Below are 21753 nucleotides of genomic sequence, written 5' to 3' on the forward strand. Positions count from 1 at the left end.
GGTCTCAGCCCATGGATCCAGCCTGTCCAGGTCCCTCTGCAAAGCCTTTCTACCCTCCAGCAGGTCGACACTCCCACCCAACTTGGTGTCGTCTGCAAACTTACTGAGGGTGCATTCGATCCCCTCGTCACGATCACTGATAAAGATGTTAAAGAGAACCAGCCCCAGTACCGAGCCCTGGGGGACACCACTTGTGACCGGCCGCCAACTGGATTTCACTCCATTCACCACCACTCTCTGATGCAGCATTCCAGTCGCGTGAGTCATCCCACCACGTTTCCGTGATGGTGATTACATCATAGCTTTCCTGCTGCACAATGGCTTCCAGTTCCTCCTATTTGTTGCCCATGCTGTGTGCGTTAGTGTAAAAGCACTTCAGCTGGGCTACTGGTCCCACCACCTTTTTTGGTGTAGGAAGGCCTAAACTGACCATTCCCAGGCACAGCCATAGTTTTGAACCCATCGATGACCCTTGTATCTCTGCTGATGAATTCTCCCCATTCCCCCTTCAAACTTAGTTTAAAGACCGTTTGATGAGCCTTGCCAACCCCTGCGCGAAGACCTTCTTCCCCTTTTGAGTCAGGTGTACCCCATCTGTCTCCAGTAAGCCTGGTGTCATGTAAACATTCCTGTGCTTGAAACACCCAAAGCTGTGCCTCTGACACCAGGCTCGGAGCCAGGTATTGATCTGCTGGCTCTTCTTGTTACTTCCCTCATCCTTCCCTGTGACTGGGATGACAGAGGAGAACACTACCTGCGCTCCTGACCCCTTTACCAGTTGGAGGGGAGATGTGAGCTTCTGCAAAATGGGGTTTTCATGGAATTGTCAGAGTTGGAAGGGACCTCTAGAGATCATCTAGCCCAACTCCCCTGCTAAAGCAGGGTTGCCCAGAGCACATCACTCAGGACTGCATCCAGGTGGGTCTTGAAGATCTCCAGGGAAGGGGACTCCACCACCTCCCTGGGCAGCCTGTTCCAGGGCTCTGGCACCCTCACCGGAAAGAAGTTCTTCCTCATATTTAAATGGAACTTCCCATGTTCCAGCTTGTGCCCGTTGCCCCTTGTCCTGTCACTGGAAACCACTGAAAAGAGTCCGGCTCCCTCCTCCTTCAACCCACCCTTTAGGTACTTGTAAACATAGATAAGGTCTCCCCTCAGCCTTCTCTTCTCCAGGCTAAAGAGTCCCAGCTCTCTCAGCCTTTCCTCGTAAGGGAGATGCTCCAATCCCTTAATCATCTTTGTTGCCCTACACTGGACTCTCCAGTAGTTCCCTGTCTCTCTTGAACTGGGGAGCCCAGAACTGGATGCAGTATTCCAGTTGTGACCTCACCAGTGCAGAGCAGAGGGGGAGAATGACCTCCCTTGACCTACTGGCCACACTCTTCCTTATGCAGCCCAGGGTCCCATTGGCCCTCTTGGCAACAAGGGCACATTGCTGGCTCATGGGAAGTTTGCTATCCACCAGGACTCCCAGATCCTTCTCCTCAGTAGTGCTTTCCAGAAGATCCATCCCTAACCTATACTGGTGCCTGGGGTTCTTCCTCCCCAGGTGCAGGGCCCTACATTTGCCCTTGTTGAACCTCATTCAGTTCTTCTCTGCCCAGCTCTCCAGCCTGTCCAGGTCACGCTGGATGGTGGCACAGCCCTCTGGAGTGCCGGCCAGCCCTCCCAGTTTGGTATCATCAGTGAACTTGCTGAGGATACACTCTGTCCCCTCGTCCAGGTTATTGATGAATATGTTGAACAGGACTGGGCCGAGTATTGACCCTTGGGGGACACCGCTGGTTACAGGCCTCCAACTTGACCCTGCTCCATTAATTACAACCCTCTGAGTTCTGTCACACAGCCAGCTCTCAATCCACCTCACTGCCCCCTCCTCTAGCCCACACTTCTTAATTTTCTAATGAGGATGTTATGGGAGACAGTTTTCTTCAGACAGTTCTGTTGAGGTGCTTGCTCAAGCTTTCCCTGGCATGCATCTCAGAAATACAAGCTTGTCTCTGCTTTGCCTCTATCTCTGCAGGCACCTATCCTGTCATGGTGAACAAGAGGCATAATGGCAACCTGCTCGTGCACCTGGGACCCAAACTGCAGGCCTACCCAGAGGAGCTGCTCCGGCAGCGGCGAGGCCACGACGGCCAGCCTGAGTACCTTATCCAGTGGAGCGTCGTCAGCTTGGAAGAGAAAGCAGTGGGAGGCAGCAGTGCCTCCTCTGCAGAGACCAAGCCGGAGAACATCTCGATGTGGATGTCGGCAGAAGAGGTCTGTGCCAGCTGCCCGGCGCTGCTGGGTAAGAGGAAGCTGGAAGGGCAGTGGGTGAAGGAGGAGAAGGCAGCCAGCCCGTTTGCTGCGGATGTGCCGCTGGATGAGGCCTCGCTGCTGGAGATGAAGGCTGATGTCAGGAGCCTGGTGCAGCGAGCTGGCCGGCAGATGGCCGAGACCGGGGCCCCCGAGTCCTCCATCCTCAACACCATCCACGTGCTGAGCGCGTACGCCAGCATTGGCTTGTTGGCGGGTGCCTTCAAGGAGACGGGAGCCCTCGACTTGCTGATGAAGATGCTGTGCCACAAGGAGAAGCAAATCCGCCGCAGCGCTGGCAAGATGCTGAGGGCCCTGGCTTCGCATGATGCAGGTGGGGGCTGCTACAGCTCAGTGCTGCTGAGGAGGTGCAGCTGGGCAGCTGAGGGGTGCCAGTCCTTTTGTAGGTGTGGGATGCCTGGGAAGCAGTGTGTCCCGGGGCTTATTGGCAAAAGGGGAAGAATGAGACTGGAGCTTCCAAGCGGTTCCTTGGTCGTAGTTGTCTGGAGTGCTCTAAGACTTGGGAGCTCTTTCCCCTGACAGGTTCCCGAGCTGGGATGCTGATTAACTGTTAGGAGAACTTACGCCAGGGGGCTTGGCAGAGCGTTGGGGTGCCTCTGCTGCATGCTATCAGTTGGAAAGCCACCGGCCTATTCTTGGCATGGAGCTTTTCCTCAGACCCTGGTGGGCAGAGGCCTGGTCCTCATTTGAGAGGAGCTGCCATGGGTTTTAAGTGCCTCATGAGGCTTGAGTGCACTGGGAAGGTTGTTAATGGTGATGTGTCCCACAAGAGATCTAGCTTTCCCTGTCCTAGTGCCCAAGTTCATGTGGCTCTCCAGCGGGGCAGATACAGGGCTGGTTCAGGTTAAAACTTAATTTTTTTTCTTCCCTGGAACCATCTTCTGGAGTCAGTTATTTGGGGTTGCTGCTTTGGGGGAATCTTGCAGCTTTGGGGGTGGAAATAATGCAGTGTTACTCAGTGGAGCAAAATGTTGCCAATCCAGATTGAAGGACAGAACACAGTTCTAGGTGACGCTGAGCAGCAAAGCTGTTCCTTTCCTGCGAGTCTGTCTCGCATGGGGAGGGTGGGGTGAGGGTTATCTCTAGGGGGCCTGATGGGTTTCTGTTGTTTTTGCAGGGAGCCGGGCCTATGTCCTGCTGTCCCTGAGCCAGCAGGATGGCATTGAGCAGCACGTAGACTTTGACGGTCGCTACACCTTGCTGGAACTGTTTGCTGAGATGATGTCTTCTGAAGAGCACTGCATGTCCTTTGAGGGGATTCACCTTCCCCAGGTAGTGGCAGGCCCTGCCAGCCTGTGGGCTTTAGGGCTCAGGAGGGGTGAGAGTGGGGTGCCAGAGCTGGTGTCCTTGTTTGGGACAGGAGGGCAGTGGGCAGCTGAGCAGGACTGGGTATTGGGAGAGCTGGCAGAGGATCTGGGCCTGGCTGGAGGCTGGGGGGTGGTGGAGAGGCACATGGAGAGCCTTGTCTCTGGGCAGGGAGACAAGAGTGGGCTGAGAGGTCTCTGCTGCTACCTGAAGCTATCACGGGAGCCTGACTGTGGATGAGCTGGTGGCTCGGAGAGAGCTGGGGGCTGGAGGTGCTCTGCGGGCTAGAGCCTGACAGCCGTGCTTGTTGCAGATCCCCGGGAAGCTCCTGTTTGTCCTGGTGAAGCACTACCTGTGTGTCACTTCTCTCATGGACACGCTCTGCAGTGGCATGGAGCAAGGACGGGAGCAGCAGGACTGTGCCGTGCCCAGCCTGCTCGCTGAGGAGAGGAGCCGTGTGAAGCAGGAGTTTGAGTTCAGCATGGCTATGGCAAACCTCATCTTGGAGCTGGTGCACGTGATGGGCTGGGACCACAGCCACAAGCCAGAGCTGCCGCCCCGACAGGAGCTGCGGCCTCGCACCACCCACTCCATCTTCCAGCACAAGACCCCTGCCTGCCCTACTGCCCAAATGCCTGTGCTCACTTCAAATCAAGGTCCTCACAGAAAGCAGGGTCGTGTCTTCCTCACCCCGTCAGACTTCGCAGACCGCAGTGGCTATGTGGAGTACTTACAGGCAAACCTGGTGCGCGGCATGAGGGTGCGCTTGCTGGAGGACTGTGGCGATGTTAGAGCTGGGGAGGAAGGCGAGTTTCTTCAGAGCACTAATAGCATGCACACAGTGCAGGTAGGTGACTAGTGGAAGTACTCTGGCTGGGATGGCAGAGGGGGTGACCGATGATTTCCTAATGTGAAGGAAATTTCCTTCATGTGCAGGAAGTTGGACAACAGGTGCATCATAATTAGGACACTGTCTACATCTGTCCTAGCAAAGAAGTCACCTTTCGGAGCTGGAATTACGGGTCCCGAGGAAAGCTAGTCTGGTTTAGTATGGGCTGTCCTGCTAAGACAGGTGGCTATATCCTGCCTTCCAGGAACAGTCCCTAGCCCTGGTTTGATCTTTGGAACAGGCTAACTTGCACAAATGAGTAACCCAGCAAAAGGTCCTTGAAGGTCTTAAGCCTTGGCATGTGAGCAACAATACTTAGGGCATACTGTTGTTCTCACTGGGTTGGACACAGCCCTCACAACTGTTTCTTTTGATCTGCAAGTACGTGCCAGGGTCTGTTTCCCTTTTAAGAATGCCTTTTGGCTGAGTGGACCTTAAATGAGAGTTTGGGTTAAAAAGAGCTGTTAGAGCTGCATATTTGCAGTTGAGTTGCTAAGTTTGTGCCAGGGATTAGGGAGGGGAGGGAGGAATCATAGAGTAGTTTGGGTTGGAAGGGACCTTTAAAAGTCATCTAGTCCAACTTTCCTGCAGTGAGTTGAGAGCCCTGTCCAACCTGACCTCGAATGTTACCAGGCAGGGGCGTCTACCACCTCTCTGGGAAACCTGTTGCAGAGTTTCACCACTCCCATTGTAAAGAAGTTCTTCCTTCTATCTAGTCTAAATCTTCCCTCTTTCACTTTAAAACCATTACCCCTTGTCCTATTGCAACAGACCTTACTAGAAAGTTTGTCCCCATCTTTCCTGTAGGCCCCCTTTAAGGATTGAAGGCTGTCCCTGGAGCCTTCTCTTCTCCAGGCTGAACAAGCCCAAGTCTCTCAGCCTGTCCCCATAGGAGAGGTGCTCCATCCGTTTGGTCATTTTTGTGGCCCTGCTCTGGACCCGCTCCAACAGGTGCTTTCCTGTGCTGAGGGCTCCAGAGCTGGACACAGTACTCCAGGTGGGGTCTCACCAGAGTGGAGTAGAGGGGCAGAATCACCTCCCTGGACCTGGCCATGCTTCTTTTGATGCAGCCCAGGATACAGTTGGCTTTCTGAGCTGTGAGCACACATTGTCAGTTCACGTCCGATTTTTCATCCACCAGTACCCCCAAGTCCTTTTCAGCGGGGCTACACTCAATCCCTTCGTCCCCCAGCCTGTACTGGTACCGGGGGTTGGCCCAAACCAGGTGCAGGACCTTGCACTTGGCCTTGTTGAACCTGATGAGGTTCACATGGGCCTGCTTCTCCAGCTTGCCCAGGTGCCTCTGGATGGCATCCCATCCCCCAGGTGTGTCAGCCACACCACTCAGCTTAGTGTTGTCTGCAAACTTGCTGAAGGTGCACTCAATCCCACTGCCCATGTCACTGATGAAGATATTAAACACTATTGGTCCCCATACAGAGCCCTGAGGGACCCTGCTTGTCACTGATCCCCATCTGGACGTTGAGCCATTCACCACTACCCTCTGGTTGTGACCATCCAGCCAATTCCTCGTCCACCAGACAGTCCATCCATCAAATCCATATTTCTCCAATTTAGAGAGAAGGATGTTTTGGGGACAGTCCAGATAGATGACATCAGTAGTTCTTCCCTTGTCACTCCTCATAGAAGGCCACTAGGTTGGTCAGGCAAGACGTGCCCATGGTGAAGTCATGTTGGCTATTGCGAATCACCTCCCTATTCTCCATGTGCCTTAGCATAGCTTCTAGAACTATCTGTTCCATGATATTCTCAGGCACAGAGGTGAGGCTGACAGGTTGGTAGTTCCCAGGGTCCTTCTTTCTACCCCTTTTAAAAATGGGTGCAATGTGTCCCTTTTTCCAGTCACCAGGGACTTCACCTGACTGGCATGACTTTTCAAATACCATGAAGAGTGGCTTGGCAACCACATCAGCCAGTTCCCTCAGGACTCTGGGATCCATCTCATCAGGTCCCATAGACTTCTGTACGCTTAGGTTCCTCAGGTGGTCTCGAACCTGTTCTCTTACAGTGGGATGGACTTTGTTCCCCCAGTCCTTGCCTTGTAGTCCATCCACTTGAAAGGTTGTCAGTGAAGACCGAGGTAAAAAAGTTGTTGAGTACCTCAGCCTTCTTGCCTGTTGTTACCAGTTTTCCAGATGTGTCCGTCCTGGGGGGGGGCGGGGTACGCTTTCTTTGACCTTCCTTTTCTGGCTGACATACCTATAGAATCCCTTCTTATTATCGTTGCGTCGCCTGCCAAGTTCAGCTTCAGCTACGCCTTGGCCTTCCTGACCCCATCCCTATACAACTGGGCAATGTCCCTATACTCTTCGTAGGATATCTGTCCCAACTTCCACTGCCTGGGCATTCCATTTCCTTCTTGCCCTTTAGTTTGACCCACAGGTCATGATTCGTCCATGCCTATCTCTTTTCTTCCTTTCCTGATTTCTTACACATGGGGATCAAGAGCTCTTGGGCTCTATGGAAAGCATCCTCAAAGATCTGCCAGCTCTGCGCTCTTCCCTTGTCCCTGAATGCCGTTTGTGAGGGAGTCCCATTGACTAACTCCTTGAACAGCTGGAAGTTTGCTTTCCTAAAATTCAGGGTCCTGACTTTACTCTTTGCCTGTCCCGTATCTCTTAGGACTGCGAACTCCACCAGTGCATGATCACTGCAGCCCAGGCTGCCTCCAGTCTTAATGTCTGTGATTAGCTCACTTGCGTTGGTCACCAACAGGTCCAGTATCGTTGCTTTTCTGGGCTTTTGCCATCACTCTCCCTTTGAAGGGAAACTTGTTTTTTATTTCTGTTCCTCTTTCTTATCTTGTGTATCGCACTTGCTTTATATTGACGGTTTCCTTGCTGATGGCTAGTGAGTTCAAGTTACAGGAGCTGCTTCTCCCTGCTCTAAAATTTTGATCCTTTCCTTTTTGATTAGTTCTGCTTTCGCAGCTCATCCTGCCTGAGGCTTGCTGTCAGTCTTCTGTGTGCACAACGCAAATTCATGTGCACTTTTGATTTGGGTCAGTTCATGATGAGCGTGTCTCCTACCTCCTCTCACCTTTCCTTTATTGCTCTGTTTTCTGTTGCTTTCTTACCCTCTCCAAAGATAAAGTTTCACTGTTGTGCCTGGTCCTTCAGTCATATTTTTCCATGACTCCTTTGAGATGATATTTGATACATAACTGGTTGGTGCAGGGATTCATTGAAGACTGCGTGTAGAGTTTAACTCAGTTTCCTTCCATATAGTGCTTTCTTAAAGTCTCTCAGCATCTTATCTCTTTAGCTCTCTGGCACAACAGAGTCTTAGGAGTACTGGTGTAACTCCAAAAGAGCTCGGTGAACTGGGCAACTCATATGTTCTTCTGCTATTTTTTTTTAAGTTATTGACATGTTGTACTTGCTGTTGCTGGGTCCTCCTTCTGCTCAGAAGGTTAAATGTAAAACTATGGTATGGGAAGCCATAAAAAAATTTTAAAAAGTAGTTTTCTTTACATTTGCAGTTACTAAGTAGTTTGTACCTCAAGACCATTTATATACAGCTCATCTGCCTCGAGGTGGTGTTGGTTAAGTTCTTCCTTCGTATGCGAGGCACCTGCTGCTGGGCACTTTTGAAGCAGGAATGCTTAACTAGATGCACTCATAGAATCATAGAATCGTCTAGGTTGGAAGAGACCCTTGGGATCATTGAGTCCAACCATCTACCCTACTCTACAAACTTCTTCCCTACACCATATCCCCCAACACCACAGCTAAACGACTCTTAAACACATCCAGGGATGGTGACTCAACCACCTCCCTGGGCAGCCTGTTCCAATGCCCGACCACTCTTTCTGTGAAAAATTCTTTCCTAATGTTCAGTCTAAACATACCCTGTTGGAGCTTGAAGCCATTCCCTCTCGTTCTGTCATTAATTACCTGTGCGAAGAGACCAGCACCAACCTCTCTACAGTGTCCTTTCAAGTAGTTGTAGAGAGTGATGAGGTCTCCCCTCAGCCTCCTCTTCCTCATACTAAACAGTCCCAGCTCCTTCAACCGCTCTTCATAGGATTTGTTTTCCAGGCCCTTCACCAGCTTTGTTGCCCTCCTCTGCACTCGCTCCAGCACCTCGATATCTCTCTTGGATTGAGGTGCCCAAAACTGGACACAATACTCCAGGTGTGGCCTCACCAGTGCTGAGTAGAGGGGCACAATCACCTCCCTACTTCTGCTGGTCATGCTATTTCTAATACAAGCCAGGATGCCGTTGGCTTTCTTGGCCACCTGGGCACACTGCCGGCTCATGTTCAGCCGCTTGTCAATTAGAACCCCCAGGTCTCTTTCTTCCAGGCAGCTTTCCAGCCACGCTTCCCCGAGCCTGTAGTGCTGCTTGGGGTTATTGTGGCCCAAGTGCAGAATCTGGCACTTGCCCTTGTTGAAACTCATACCGTTGATGTTGGCCCAATGATCCACTCTATCTAGGTCTCTCTGTAGAGCTTCCCTATCCTCCTGGGAATCAACACTCCTGCTTAACTTTGTGTCACTTGCTGATGATACACCCTATGTCCTTGTCACTCCTTTCACTGCTCTTGTGCTAGATGAGATCTGTAGTGGTTACAAGCAAAGTTGGTGTTTTTTTTAAAATAAAGACTCAGGTGTAACCAGGGGAAGAAGTTAATAAAGATGGTACGCTTAAAAGGGAGACAATGTGTGTGTTGAAATCTGTATACTAATTACGTGGTCTTCTGCTTGAACAGTGCTTGCTGTCTCCATGTGTTGGGGAAATGGGAGGACAAATGTAGCGTGAGGATTGAATGAGTGAGCAAATCTGATCACCTAGATCTGTTTCACCCACAGGTTTTATGGCAGTCAACAGGCCAGACCTACTGGATGCGTTGGCACATGTTGGAGATTATTGGCTTCGGAGACCAGTGGGAAGATGCTGTTGCTCAGGAAAAAGAATATAGTTTAATAGAGAACGTTAATCTGGACACAGGTAAGATTATGTATCGTGTGTGGGGGGCTATATCATCTCTTTCTGATTCTGCTGTGGCATATTTTGGAGTGGTAAACTTCATATGGCTAGGCATACAGCAACTAGCAGGTTGGATTTAGAAAGTGCTATGAGCTTTTAGCTTGTATGACCATGTTGGATTGGTTAAGTAATTGCATGGCTTGTAATTCTGTCACGTAAAAAACACAAAATTTGATCTAAACTGCAACCGTCAAAAAATGAGTGTTTGAATTAACAAAACTAATTACTAACTTGTTTGAATTAACAAACTGGCAAAATAAGAACGTAGAGTCTCTCTGACATGAAGCTGCTTTAGGGACCCTCAGATCCCCTTAAATAAGTGATGAGGGTTTTTAAAAGCATTAACATGCCAACAGTTTTTTTAACTTCATGCTGCTCAGTTTTGGGCAAGGTGAACATTAAATGCACTGTTTTCGTAAGATATCTGCAGACTCTCCTAGAATCCTTTGACATTACCCTTGTACTGGGAGAGGACAAAAGGGAAAACCCAGACTTTGGATACTCCTCTCTTGTTCAGTGTCTGACATGACTCTGGCCAGGGAAACCTGTTAAAGTAGCTCTTTTTTCATGCCCATGATCTTGTAGGACATCTTTTGGGTAGACTGATCTGGATTTAACTGCTACAAGAGACAGAAGATACATGAGATCAGCAGCTAATTTTCCACTTTAAAAATATTCTTACTGCCAGGTGAAAAGATGGCTTCTTTAGTGGCTTCTACCTCTTGTAGCTAAAGCCTTAACCGTCATCTGTTTGAAGTGGCTTAGTTAAACGAAACTTGGTTAGACTTTGCCTTTTTTCTCGGTCTCTCTGATTGTGATAGAAGCATGGGCTCTGTTTGACTGCTGTGTAAAGTTCTTTCCAGCCGTGGTATCCCACGCGGAAGTTGAATTGCAAAAGTAGATGCTTTCTGCTTTGGATCTTGACAGTTGGATACATTAACTCGTGTTGACTGACTGTTGGTAATCGGCCATGTATGTAAGTGCTCTTAGCAGGCTTCAGCCTCTTGGAGTGAGTTTGGCCCATTTCTGTTGACTTTTGAGGTGGTAAATGTCTCTCATCTTGCATTTGCAGAGAAAGCTGCAAGTTGTTGCTTAGCAGATATCAGCAAGTGTTGATTCAGCTCTTATTTCTAAAGTACCTCAGGAATATCTAACCTACGTAACGTTATATCTCCCTTTCTTCATTTTGGATGCATTAGCTAAAAGGAGCGTGATAACTGTGCGGTCTCGTTTCCTATTGTCTATAAGTATTTGGCCTGTTAGCCAGCAGGAGGCGTTTGGAAAAGAGAGGAGCTCGTGGCAGAATTGACTTCCCATGTGTTGACTCCGTTAGCATCTTGGGCCAGCTCTTTCCCCTTCTGCAGCTGCACTGGGGATTCTGCTGCTGCTGGGTGGACAGTGCGTTGCCCTGGCTGGTCCAGGCACCGTGGGAACAGGTTAGGGGAGCAATGAGCCAGAGGTGCCCGTCCTGAGCATGTGCTTTTTCTGTTCTACAGCCCAAAGAGGTTCAAGTGAAGATGGGAATCCCCATCTGTACAGCTTCTGGGGTCTCCTCCCGGTGTGTTCCCCCTGTCTCGCTGCCCTCCTGTCACCCACTTTTCCCGCAGCAGGCTGTGGGGCAGTGGGGATCTGGCAAATGGGTGTGCAGCAGGGGATGGGGGAATTGGCAGAGCTGACAGTTCCCTTCCTTACTCTGCTCTCCCGCAGTTGCGCAGCCGTTTTTCTGCAAGCCCTTTGGGGGTCTGTACTCCCTGCCTTACCTGGGGGAGCAGCCGACCAAGGCTGCAGAGGCCCTGAGCCGCGCCGAGTGGTGGGAGCTGCTCTTCTTTGTGAAGAAGCTGGAAGCGCAGGAGCAGAAAGAGATCACCTACCTCATCCGGCAGGACCAGGGAGGGCAGGTATGGGCTAGAGCCTGCAGTGGGGAAACGGGAGGGAGGGAGAGCATTAGGGAAGACACCAGGCCCAGAGGAGGAGATGACAAGTTTGAGCTGTGCAGGGACAGCCTGAACGGGGCAGAAATGGGTCTGAAGCGGGGGCGTGAGTGGGGGGTGATGAAAGCGTGGGGAGCCGGGCACAGCAAAGGGATGAGGGGAGATGAGGAAGCGCATCTCCTGTGGCCCTGGAGGAGTGATTGTGTCCAGCGAGGTTTGGGAGGCGAGGCAAGCCCATGGGGTGATTCTGGCTGTGGTGGTTGGGTGGTGAGTGCAGGTGGGAGGTCTGGGCTGGTGGTAGTTGGGTTGGGGGCAGCCAGGGGAGGGTGGCCCTGGGGAATGGCCCTGGGGAATGGCCCTGGGGGCCTCCGGCCGTGCAGCCTTTGTGTCCATTGTGGCACTGGCTGTCACAAGGGGCGTGGGGTCTGTGGGGAGTCCGTGAGGGTTGACTTGAGCCCATCTGTCCAGCTGTCGGAGATGGATGAAGAAGCCCTGATCCAGCTGTCGGTCCCTGTGGAGGTGGCCCAGAAGGTGCTGCACGTCTTGGAGAAGCGCTGCCAGGGCAGTGTTCAACGTGACCTGCGCGGCTCCCACGTCTATGCCAAATACTTCCTCGTCGGGGGCGCTGAGCAGGATGGTGGGGGGAGCACCGCAGTGTCCTCGGAGGGTGCCGGCTGCAGGAGCACTGGCCCTGAAGCCACAACAGCCAAGGCAGCGAAGGAAGACCTTCCTGCAGCCACAGTGCCTCCCCAAACCCCCGCTGCGGCGTCCAAGTCGGATTCCCAGCTGTTCAGCGAGCTCCTTGAGAGGGAAGGGCTGTTCTTCCCGGAGATGACGGAGGAGCAGATCAAAGGTAAAGGCTGCTGCGCGCAGGGGCCCAGGGACGGTGCTGGAGGTGGCTCCGTTGCCTCGACGGAGGAAGGCTCTGGGCAGGGCATGGGAGGGCAGGTGCCCGGAGGTTGCCTGAGGAGGGGGGCTGTGGGTGCATGGCACCCCGGGAGTTGCTGGGGATGTTCCTGATGCCCTGATGCCCGTGTCCCTGCCTTTCTTCCGCCAGCGTTGGGCAGCTGCGAGGGGGTGAGCGAGAGGGGCTCGCTGGCCAAGATTGCAGCCGTGGCGGACGTGATCCGGAGCAGCAGCTCTGAGGTTGGGCTGCGTTTAGCCGGGCTGAAGCACATTGTGAAGATCCTGGAGGAGGATCCTGAGCTCGAGCATCTTGTTGGCAAAGCCCAGGGCAGGCTGGGGACCAGGAGTGTTGGGTGAGCCGTGGTGTGCTGTGCACCCCTCCTGCTGGCTGGGGAGGGCCGTGTCGGCAGGGTGGGGGACAGTGCAGGAGGTGGCAGTGGAAGTGGGAAGGCCGGTATGTCCCTGTGTGCTCGGCGAGAAGAGATCTTGTGTCCCTTTGTCCCGGGCAGGCTCGTTCCTGGGGCTGAGCCATCTGCGGTAGAGCCGTGTGGGCAGGGAGAAGGTGGCTGGCAGGGCCCGGGGTGCCAGCGACATTGTCAGGAGGCTCCTCCTGAGGTGTCCTTTCCCATGCAGGGAGAAGCTGGTGAATGTGACAGTGGAGCTGCTGAGCACTGAGGTGGCAGAGAAGGCCCTGGTGGTGGTGACGCTGCGGCTGCTGGCCGTGTTCATGGCGAAGCACGACTGGCGCCTGCCGTTTGCCACGGAGGGCGGTGTGCGGGCCGTGCTGGCCTGCATGCAGCAGCACGCCTCCTCCGCCCTGGTGCAGCAGGCTGGCCTGGCAGTGAGTGTGGCAGAGGGGATGCTGTAGGTGGGCGGGCAGGGAGCAGGCCTGCCCAGGGTGGCGGAGATGCCCGCTGCCCTCCTGACTTTTGTTGACCTTGCAGGCCCTGAAGGTGCTGGTGGGAGCCGTGTCCGGCGAGGCAGGAGGTGCCGGTGGGAAGCCCTTGCCCCTGAACCATGCGGACGCGCAGATGATGCGAGAGATCTTTGCCAGCATCGGCTCTGCCTCCAGCGAGGGCTCAGCGAGCCTGCTGAGTGCCATCCCTGCTGCCCTGAGCACCATGCAGAGGGTCCCAGGGTAGGGGCAAAGTGAGGACAGCGGCTGGGGGTGGGGGGGACCCTCTGTGTGGTGGGGTTGGGCAAGGCAGGCAGGTGGCTTGTGGTGCAGGGGAGGCTCCGTGCTTAGGGGAGGAAGGCGCCCACATCGCTCGTTCCCTGCAGGGGCTCCTCAGGCGTGGAGAACGGCTTGCTTGTGGTGAACATGCTGATGGACAGCCACCGGGGCCTGGCAGAGCAGCTGGCGAGCTGTGATCTCCTCACGGTGCTGCAGAGCTGCTTGTCAGACGGGCAGAGCACCGGCTGCCCTCACACGATGCTGGCCCTCAGCGCGATCAACCGCCTCACAGAGCACCGGCTGCCCCTGGGCCCAGAGACGGCAGGTATGTGCCACCCGCCCCCCCTGCCATGCCACGGCCCCAGGGATGCAGCGAGCAGGGCTGCCTCGCCTGCCGGGGCAGAGCACCCCACTGGCACCTCTGGAGTGGCTGGGCTGGGCCCATGTGTCCTTGTCACAGCAGGCAGAGAGTCCCCACTGGACCTGAGGGACGTGCGGAAGCTTCTGGACGGCCTGGGGGACGGCACCTTGTCAAAGGACATGGTGGTGGCCCTGGAGCGGCAGCTCTGCAGTGAAGGCCCCGTCCCCTCTGGCGAGGTGGCCCAGCTGCTGCAGGACCAGCGGTGCTTCAGGCTGCTGCTGCGCAGCTTTGAGCTGCTGGGGGCAGAGAAGGACGTGAGCCTGAGCATCCTCAGGTGGGTCCAGGGGGATGCGGTGGGGGTGTGGGGACTCCGCAGGGGTGTGAGTGCTGGTGCTGTTGGGGGGACACGGCGCATGTTTGTGGGTCCTGATGGGGCTGCTCTTCACCAGAGGCAGGGGCAAGTGCACGCCAGCACATATCGGGGGGGCTGATTGGGGTGTCCTGGGGCACAGGGCCATCTGGTGACAGAGCAGCATATGTTTGGGTGCTGGTGGGGACATGCAGGAGCAGTGCAGCACGTGCCTGGGTGCTGATGGGGTGTCCGAGGTGCCTGTGGAGCCTTGGCTCCCAGTCCCTCTGGGGTGCTGGCCTTGCCAGTGGGGCAGGGCAGCGGGGGGGGCGTGGGAGCAGGGCTGCCTCTGGCACCGCTGTCTGTGTGCCCCGGCGTGAGCGGGCTCCCTCTGTCGCTCAGGATCCTGCACAAGTTCCTGGACGGTTACCAGGAGGATGTGCTGCCCTGGCACGAGTGTGTGGAGCCCTGTTTGTCCTCCCTGAGTGCCCACAGCAGCGACCGGGAGGTGAGGGGGCTCCGGGTGCCAAGGTGCTGGGAGAGGTGGGGAGCAGCTGTCCCGGCCGTGGCCACGGCCATGTCCCAGTGGCTGGTGTGCCCCGCCAGGCTCTCGTGGGCGCTGCTGCGGTGTCGGGGTGGAGGGGACGGAGCGCTGCAGCATCCCGCTGCTGGGGCTGGGGGAGTGTTCCTGGAGCTGGCCCGGCCGCTCACGGCTTCCTGCTCAGCAGGTGGTGCAGGAGGTCGTTGGCTTCCTGCACCGCCTGGCCACCGCCAGCAAGGACTGCGCGGTGGTGATGTGCCGCCTGGGCACCCGCGAGTCTCTGTCCAAAGCCCTGGACAAGCACAGCACGTCCCCGTCGCTGGTGCCAGCCCTGCTCGACCTGGTGACCGACTGTGAGAAGTACGCCAACCTCTACAAGAAGCTGACGACCAGCATCTTGGCTGGCTGCATCCAGGTGGGCCTGGGGAGACCCGGCTGCGTGGGGGCTCTGGGTCTTGGGGCCGTCCATCTGTCCCCGGCAGCGAGGGGCAGCTTTCTGCTCTCGGCCTGCCGCAGCCCTGCGGTGGGCGAGGGGAGGAGGACCCAGGGCCCCCTGGTAAGTCTTGCCCCATCCCGTAGCTGGTCCTGGGGCAGATTGAGGAGCACCGCCGGAGCCACCAGCCCATCAGCATCCCCTTCTTTGACGTCTTTCTGCGCAACCTGTGCCGAGGTGAGTGTGGGGAGAGGGAGCTTGGACCCCTGTGCTTGGCATGTGCTGTCCTGGCAGCTGGTGGCTCCACGTGCTCTCCCCACAGGCTCCAGCGTGGAGGTGAAGGAGGACAAGTGCTGGGAGAAGGTGCAGGTCTCCTCCAACCCCCACCGTGCCAGCAAGCTGACGGACAGGAACCCCAAGACCTACTGGGAGTCGAACGGCAGCACCGGCTCCCACTTCATCACTGTGCACATGCAGTGTGGTGTGGTGATCAGGTGGGGCTGGGCCAGGAGGGCTGGGCGGCCTTGGGGCCAGGGGGGCCAGTGGCTGTGTGGGGAGGAGAGGGCTTTGGGGCTCTGTGTGAGCTCTGCCCCCGTGGTCGCCGACCTGGGGGTTGCTGGATGTGGGCAGCAGCGCGTGGGGTGGCAGGGGCCAGGGCAGGGAGGTGGGGACTGCTGGGCAGCAGCCTGTTTGCTGCGCTGCAGGGAGATGAGCATGCTGGTGGCCAGCGAGGACTCCAGCTACATGCCGGCCCGTGTCGTGGTGCTGGGGGGAGACAGCCCTGCCACCATCAGAACTGAGCTCAACGCGGTGAGTCTCGCAGGGGCTGCTCAGGCCCTGGGGCCCCACAGGAGCGTTGGGCTGCTCCTTGCTGTGCCCCGTGATGGTCTCGCCTTGGTGGGGGGCGCTGGGAGGTGCCCCCTGGGGAGGTGGGGATGGCAGGAGCTGTGCTGCGGGAGCCTCCTCCTGGCTGTAGGCAGCGGGTGTTGGGAGACCTTGGGCATGGGCAGCCCTGCAGCCCAGTCTGCCACAGGCTGGTGTGGGAGTCTGGGGCTGTGAGCCAGGAGTTGGGGCCCTGGCGGGGGGGCCTGTGGCTGTGAAGGGGCTGCTGGGTGGACGACAGAGGCCATGGCTTTGACGGGGGGTGGCCAGAGGAGCATGCAGGGTGGCTGGTGCTCGCTGCCTGGCAAGCTGAAGGCTCGCCGTCTGCCTGCAGGTGACCGTCCTGCCCTCAGACAGCAGAGTGATCCTGCTGGAGAACATGACCCGCTTCTGGCCCGTCATCCAGATCCGGGTGAAGCGGTGCCAGCAGGTAGGGGAGCAGGGGCCGGGCAGGGGGCCAGCAGTGTGGGGTGCCAGGGCCGTGCCCGAGGAGCTGAGGGTCACACTCTCCCGTAGGGCGGCATTGACACACGTGTGCGTGGCATCGAAGTGCTGGGTCCCAAGCCCACTTTCTGGCCCATCTTCAAGGAGCACCTGTGCCGGCGGACGTTCCTCTCCTGCACTGCTCGGGCTCATGCCTGGTGCCAGGAGATCTGCCGGGACCGGGGACGACTGCTGCAGCTCTTTGGCAGGTGAGTTGTCTCCCGGCTGTGCCGTCGCGTCCCTGGTGTCCCGGGGCCCATGGGGACGGTGCTGGGGGGACTGCAGGGCCAGGAGAGGAGCAGCTGGGTGTCCTCCCTGGACAGGTGGGGCCCAGACCACCTTGGGGTCCCCCAGCTAACCCACCCGAGAGGTGCCTTGCAGGGCCTGGTGTGTCCTGACCTGGCAGAGGTCGGTCAGACTCGGGCAGGATCTCATGGCTGCAGGCACCGCAGAGCCCCCCAGTTTGGTGGGGGCCGGGAGAGCCCCAAGGCCCAGTTTGGTCAGGGCCTGGGGACAGCAAGGGGACCCGGCCGCTGGGGGCAATGGGGGCTGCTGAGCCGTGGTGCCTGGCAAGGGCCAGGGCAGGGAGCCACTGCCGCGCTTTGCTTTCCTGGGGGAGCCCCCCCGGCCCTCGGCGGGTGCCCGTCAGCGCTGGGTGCTGCCCGCTCACTGTTGCAGGCTGAACCGGGCGCTGCGGCACGAGCAGGGCTTCGCCGACCGCTTCCTCCCTGACGATGAGGCAGCCCGGGCCTTGGGCAGGACGTGCTGGGAGGCCCTGGTGAACCCCTTGGTGCAGAGCATCACCAGCCCAGGTACCCTGCGCTCTCCCGGGCCCCTCCACACCGTGCCCCGGGCTGAGGCGCCCTGCTCTGAGTCTGTCTGGCCCCGCAGACCCCCATGGCGTCAGCCCCCTGTCCTGGCTGCTGAGTGAGTACCTGGAGAGCCAGGAGCCGCCGAGCCGTCCCATGAGCCGCAGTGCTGTCTTCGGTTCCCATGTGCGGCGCCTGACCCAGCTCCTGGTGCACGTGGACCCCAGTGTCCCAGAGCCAGAGGAGGCAAGAGCAGCTGGTGAGCAAGGGGCTGCCCTCCCGTGGGGCTGGGGGCAGTGGTCCGGAGTGCCGGGCTGCAGCCGTGGGGGAGGTCTGTGCTCAGGAGGCTCCGGAGTTGGGGAACGTTCATGGCCGTGCCCCCGGAGCCGCGGTTCTCCCTGGCATCTCCTCCGCCCTGCGCCCCCCGGGGCGAGGGGGAGGCTGCTGGTGGTCAGTGTGCGGACCCTGCCCACGGAGCCGTGCTGAGCCCAGGGTTGTCCCTTGGCAGGTGGGAAGGAGGGGAAGAACAAGGAGGTGCCGGCCAGAGCTGCGAAGGCGGTGGTGGAGAAGTCGAGTGGCCTGTGGGGCATCTCGCAGTGCTGGCGCGGCGTGGTGCAGCAGCAGGTAGAGCCTGGAGGGCCGGCTGTGGGGACCGGAGAGGGCGTGTGGGACCCTGCACCGGGCGGGTGTAGGGGTGTGCACTGGGAGCTTGGGGAGGGCATGGGGCCGTACCTGGTGTCAGCAGGGTGAGGCTGGGGCTGTGGACATTCCTGGGAGACACACACAGGTGTGTCCCGCTGCGGGGCTCACCCCTCCGGTGCTGCCTCCCGCAGGTGCAGCGGTTCCTGGAGGCGGCAGGGCAGGCGTCGGACCTTGTGGAGCGATACTGCAGGCTGTACCAGCGCCTGCGCGGCGCCACGGAGGAGCTCTTTGGGCAGCAGGCCGCCTTTGTGCTGGCCCTGGGCCAGGGCTTCGCGGGGGCTTTGCTGCAGCTCTCCTTCCTTGCCACCCTGCACGTGAGTCGAGGGAGCGTGGCACCAGCACCGGGGTTCTGGCCTCAGCGGGCTGGGGAGGTTGCCCTGGCCCCCAGCCACGGGGCAAGCTCTGGGTGGGTGGTGGTGTCCCGCTCATTCCTCCCTGGGCCACTGAGCCCTGCCCTGCGGTGGCCCTGCACGGTGCCCAACTGCAGCTGTGCAGTGCTTGTCATGGCGTGGCCCCGGCCCTGGCGCACCCTTCACAGAATGATATGGGGTTGGAAGGGACCTCTGGAGGTCATCTAGTCCAACCCCCCAAACCACGGAAACCTCTTGCTTCGGGCTGGTGTCTGGGCACCCTCGACCCCTGCCCGAGAGCCCCAGGGTTTCCCCCCCAGGGACCTTGTGGCCACCCGATGAGCCCCCTCCGCAGCCAGCTCTGTCCCTCTGCAGGTGAGCGAGCAGTTTGCCCGCTACCTCGACGGGCAGATCCAGGAGCTCCACGGGGCTGGGGGCAGTGCAGGGCCGCTGCAGCGGCTGCAGCAGATCCTGGAGCCCTTCGTCGTCTTCAGTGGCCTGGAGCTGGCTCACACCTTCGAGCACTTCTACCGGTGAGGGGTGCTGCGTCCCCACGGGAGACGGGTGCTGCCAGGCCATGTGCCTTGGGGGTGTCTCCGTCTCCTGGTGGGTGGCTGATGGCCACGGGGCTTGGGCCAGCCCCTGACCTGATGCTGGTGGCTGTGGCAGGCACTACCTGGGGGACCGGCTCCTGGCACAAGGGCCGTCTTGGCTGGAAGGAGCCATCGTGGAGCAGATCGGGCTGTGCTTCCCCAGCCGCTTCCCCCAAGAGATGCTGAGCAACTTGGCTGCGTCGGAGGAGCTCCAGCAGCAGTTTTACCTCTTCCGGCTGCAGGAGCAGGACAAGCGGCTTCTGGAGCTGGACACGGGCCTGGAGGAGGTGAGCGTGCTGGTGGGGTGGGGAGGCTGGGGGCCACCCGTGGTCCTTGCAGGGATCCTGGGGCCTGTCCCGAGCCACCCTCGTGTCCACGTGCCCAGGCTCTGGGGACGGCCTCGGAGGCGGATGTGCCGGAGGTGAAGGTGCTGGCCCTGTCCCCGCGCTGCTGGCCCGTTTCCCCGTTCTGCTACATGGACGAACCTGGGAGGTTTTTCTCCGCGGCCCTGAGCTCCCCCCTGGATGAGTTTGCCGACTTCTGCAGGCGGAGTGAGTGTCGGGGCAGGGGGTGTGTGCGTGGGGGGGGGGGTCTCGCCAGAGCCAGGCCCTCGGCAGCAGCTGAGCCAGAAGTGGTGGGAGCGCTGGGGGGCGCTGGGGGTGCCCGTCAGGGCTGGCCCCCGGCCCTTGCGGTGACGCTGCCTGTGTCAGGCCAGAGCCAGCTGGGCTGGGAGTGCACGAAGCCCCGGCGGTTGCAGTGGACGTGGCTGGGCCATGCCGAGCTGCAGTTTGGAGACTGCGTCCTCCAGGTGTCCACGCTGCAGATGTACATCCTGCTGTGCTTCAACAGCGCCGAGGTAGGAGCTGGGGCCGCGGTGGGGTGAGGGAGGCGGTGGATGCTGGAGTGTGGCAGGGCCGTGTCCTCCCTTCGGTGAGGTCTGCGGTGGCATTTGGGGCACAGGCCCCCCCTTGTTTGGCTGGGCCTGTGGCTGGTGGGTCTCGGCTGCCATTCCCCTCCCCTGCCCTCCTGCAGGAGGTGGCTGTGGAGGCCCTGCTGCAGGCTACGGGGCTCCCTGCTGACCTGGTGCACCACGCACTGACACCGCTGACCCACGGCGAGGGCATCCTGGTGTGGAGATGCCTGCCGGGAGGTGAGTGTGGGGCTGGGGAGGCGCTGGTCTGAGCCCCCAGTGGGTGCTGGGGTTGGGGTGCATGACCCTGGGGAAGCGCGTGGGCTGGGGGGAGTCCGTGTGTTGGTACTCGGGGCGCAGGTCTGCATGTCAGTTTGGGGCCTGAGGCCACGTGTAGGGCTGGGGGGAGTCCGTGTGTTGGTACTCGGGGCGCAGGTCTGCATGTCAGTTTGGGGCCTGAGGCCACGTGTAGGGCTGGGGGTGGCGTGTCATGGGTCAGCGTGGGTGGCTGGGTCTCAGGTCTGTGTGTGGGGATGGAGCCTGGGGCCGGGGGCTGTGCGTGTGGCTGTTGCTTGGGGCCATGTGTCGGGGACAGGGATGGGGCTGTTGCCTGTGAGGGCAGCAGCGGGAGGCCCAGGGTTGGTCCAACAGCCACACGTGTGTCCTGGGGCTCCCTCAGGGCCCAGCTCGGGGCTCGGCTGACCCTGGGCCGGGTGCTAGCTCCAGGTGTGCTGCGGCTGAACCAGGCAGCCCTGGCCCATGCCTCTGGCCGTCCCCTGAGGCTGCTGCCCCGGCAGAGGTACCTGCGGGCAGAGAGGGCTGAAGTCAGCGCCCTGGAAAGGAAGAGGAACGTCCTCTGCTGCCTCATCACCCGCATCCTCAAGGTGGAGAAGCAGCTTCACATCGACAACCTGGTGTTTAGGGTATGGAGGGCTTGTGGGGCAGAGAGGGGCCGCCTGGGTGCTGCACCACACTGCAACGTGGGGCTCCTTTGCTGCTGTAGGTGATTGATGCCTGTCAGAAGGGCCAGTTGGGACCAGGGCTGCAGTTCCTGAGCTTCTGCTGCCACAGCGTGGATGTGCTGTCTTGCGTCCTGCACCTGCTGAACCAGGGCTATCTCCGGCGCCAGGAGGAGAGGCCTCATGTCTTGGAATACATCTCTGCTGAACCCACAACACCTCTTGGGGGTCAGGCACAGATGGTTTTCCAGAGCAGGCCACCAGAAGCATCTCCAGACGAGGACAGCACAGACCACCTGTATTGGTAGGGATGCATGTCACTGGGTGTGGAGGGGTGTGCATCTCCACCCTGTATGGACGTGACACATTTCTCCATGTTAGGTTGAATCCTGGCATAAGGAGGTCGGAGGAGTTTCTCATGGCAATGCTGCAGGTGCCAATGGGGCACACACTTAGCCCAGAGGAGGTGAAGCTGCTCATGAACCAGACAGTACAGCAGGTCCAGGATACTCTGAGCATCCCGAATGATGTTGCTCAGCACCTCCTCATGCACTGCCGGTGGAATGTGGATTTCCTGATCCAGTGCTATGTGGAGAACCGTGAGACCCTGCTCATCTCCTCGGGGCTGCACGTGCGGGATGCCCAGCCTGCCCTGAGCCCAGGCGCCCACTGCCCTGTCTGTGTGAACCAGCTGTGTCCCACTGAGAAACCACCAACCCTCTGCTGCATGCACTACTGCTGCAAGGTGAAGGTCCTGGGGTCTTTGGCTTCTGTAACATGGTAGGGAATTGCTGTCTGAAGCTGTTACCAGGTGATTTTCACAGAGCTCATACATTCTCTTTTC

General features: G+C 58.3%; 1 protein-coding gene across 1 annotated transcript in view; it reads left to right on the top strand.

The window, feature by feature from the left end:
* Positions 1–2037: 2037 nt before the first annotated feature.
* CUL9 (cullin 9) overlaps positions 2038–21753 on the top strand; it is a 31905-nt gene continuing 12189 nt past the window's right edge. Inside the window, exons 1-30 of the mRNA XM_074144373.1 lie at positions 2038–2632; positions 3437–3591; positions 3938–4471; positions 9349–9487; positions 11234–11424; positions 11926–12310; positions 12515–12716; positions 12997–13204; positions 13308–13501; positions 13645–13862; positions 14001–14232; positions 14650–14755; positions 14973–15203; positions 15368–15458; positions 15544–15715; positions 15926–16031; positions 16438–16533; positions 16620–16795; positions 17265–17398; positions 17478–17654; positions 17904–18019; positions 18229–18411; positions 18823–18980; positions 19117–19327; positions 19426–19591; positions 19751–19896; positions 20073–20190; positions 20677–20873; positions 20954–21213; positions 21291–21654. Of these exons, the coding sequence (XP_074000474.1) occupies positions 2038–2632; positions 3437–3591; positions 3938–4471; positions 9349–9487; positions 11234–11424; positions 11926–12310; positions 12515–12716; positions 12997–13204; positions 13308–13501; positions 13645–13862; positions 14001–14232; positions 14650–14755; positions 14973–15203; positions 15368–15458; positions 15544–15715; positions 15926–16031; positions 16438–16533; positions 16620–16795; positions 17265–17398; positions 17478–17654; positions 17904–18019; positions 18229–18411; positions 18823–18980; positions 19117–19327; positions 19426–19591; positions 19751–19896; positions 20073–20190; positions 20677–20873; positions 20954–21213; positions 21291–21654 (6261 nt within the window). The remainder of the gene's footprint in view (positions 2633–3436; positions 3592–3937; positions 4472–9348; positions 9488–11233; positions 11425–11925; positions 12311–12514; positions 12717–12996; positions 13205–13307; positions 13502–13644; positions 13863–14000; positions 14233–14649; positions 14756–14972; positions 15204–15367; positions 15459–15543; positions 15716–15925; positions 16032–16437; positions 16534–16619; positions 16796–17264; positions 17399–17477; positions 17655–17903; positions 18020–18228; positions 18412–18822; positions 18981–19116; positions 19328–19425; positions 19592–19750; positions 19897–20072; positions 20191–20676; positions 20874–20953; positions 21214–21290; positions 21655–21753) is intronic.

Source organism: Numenius arquata, chromosome 2 (assembly GCF_964106895.1).
Source record: "Numenius arquata chromosome 2, bNumArq3.hap1.1, whole genome shotgun sequence".
NCBI lineage: Eukaryota > Metazoa > Chordata > Aves > Charadriiformes > Scolopacidae > Numenius > Numenius arquata.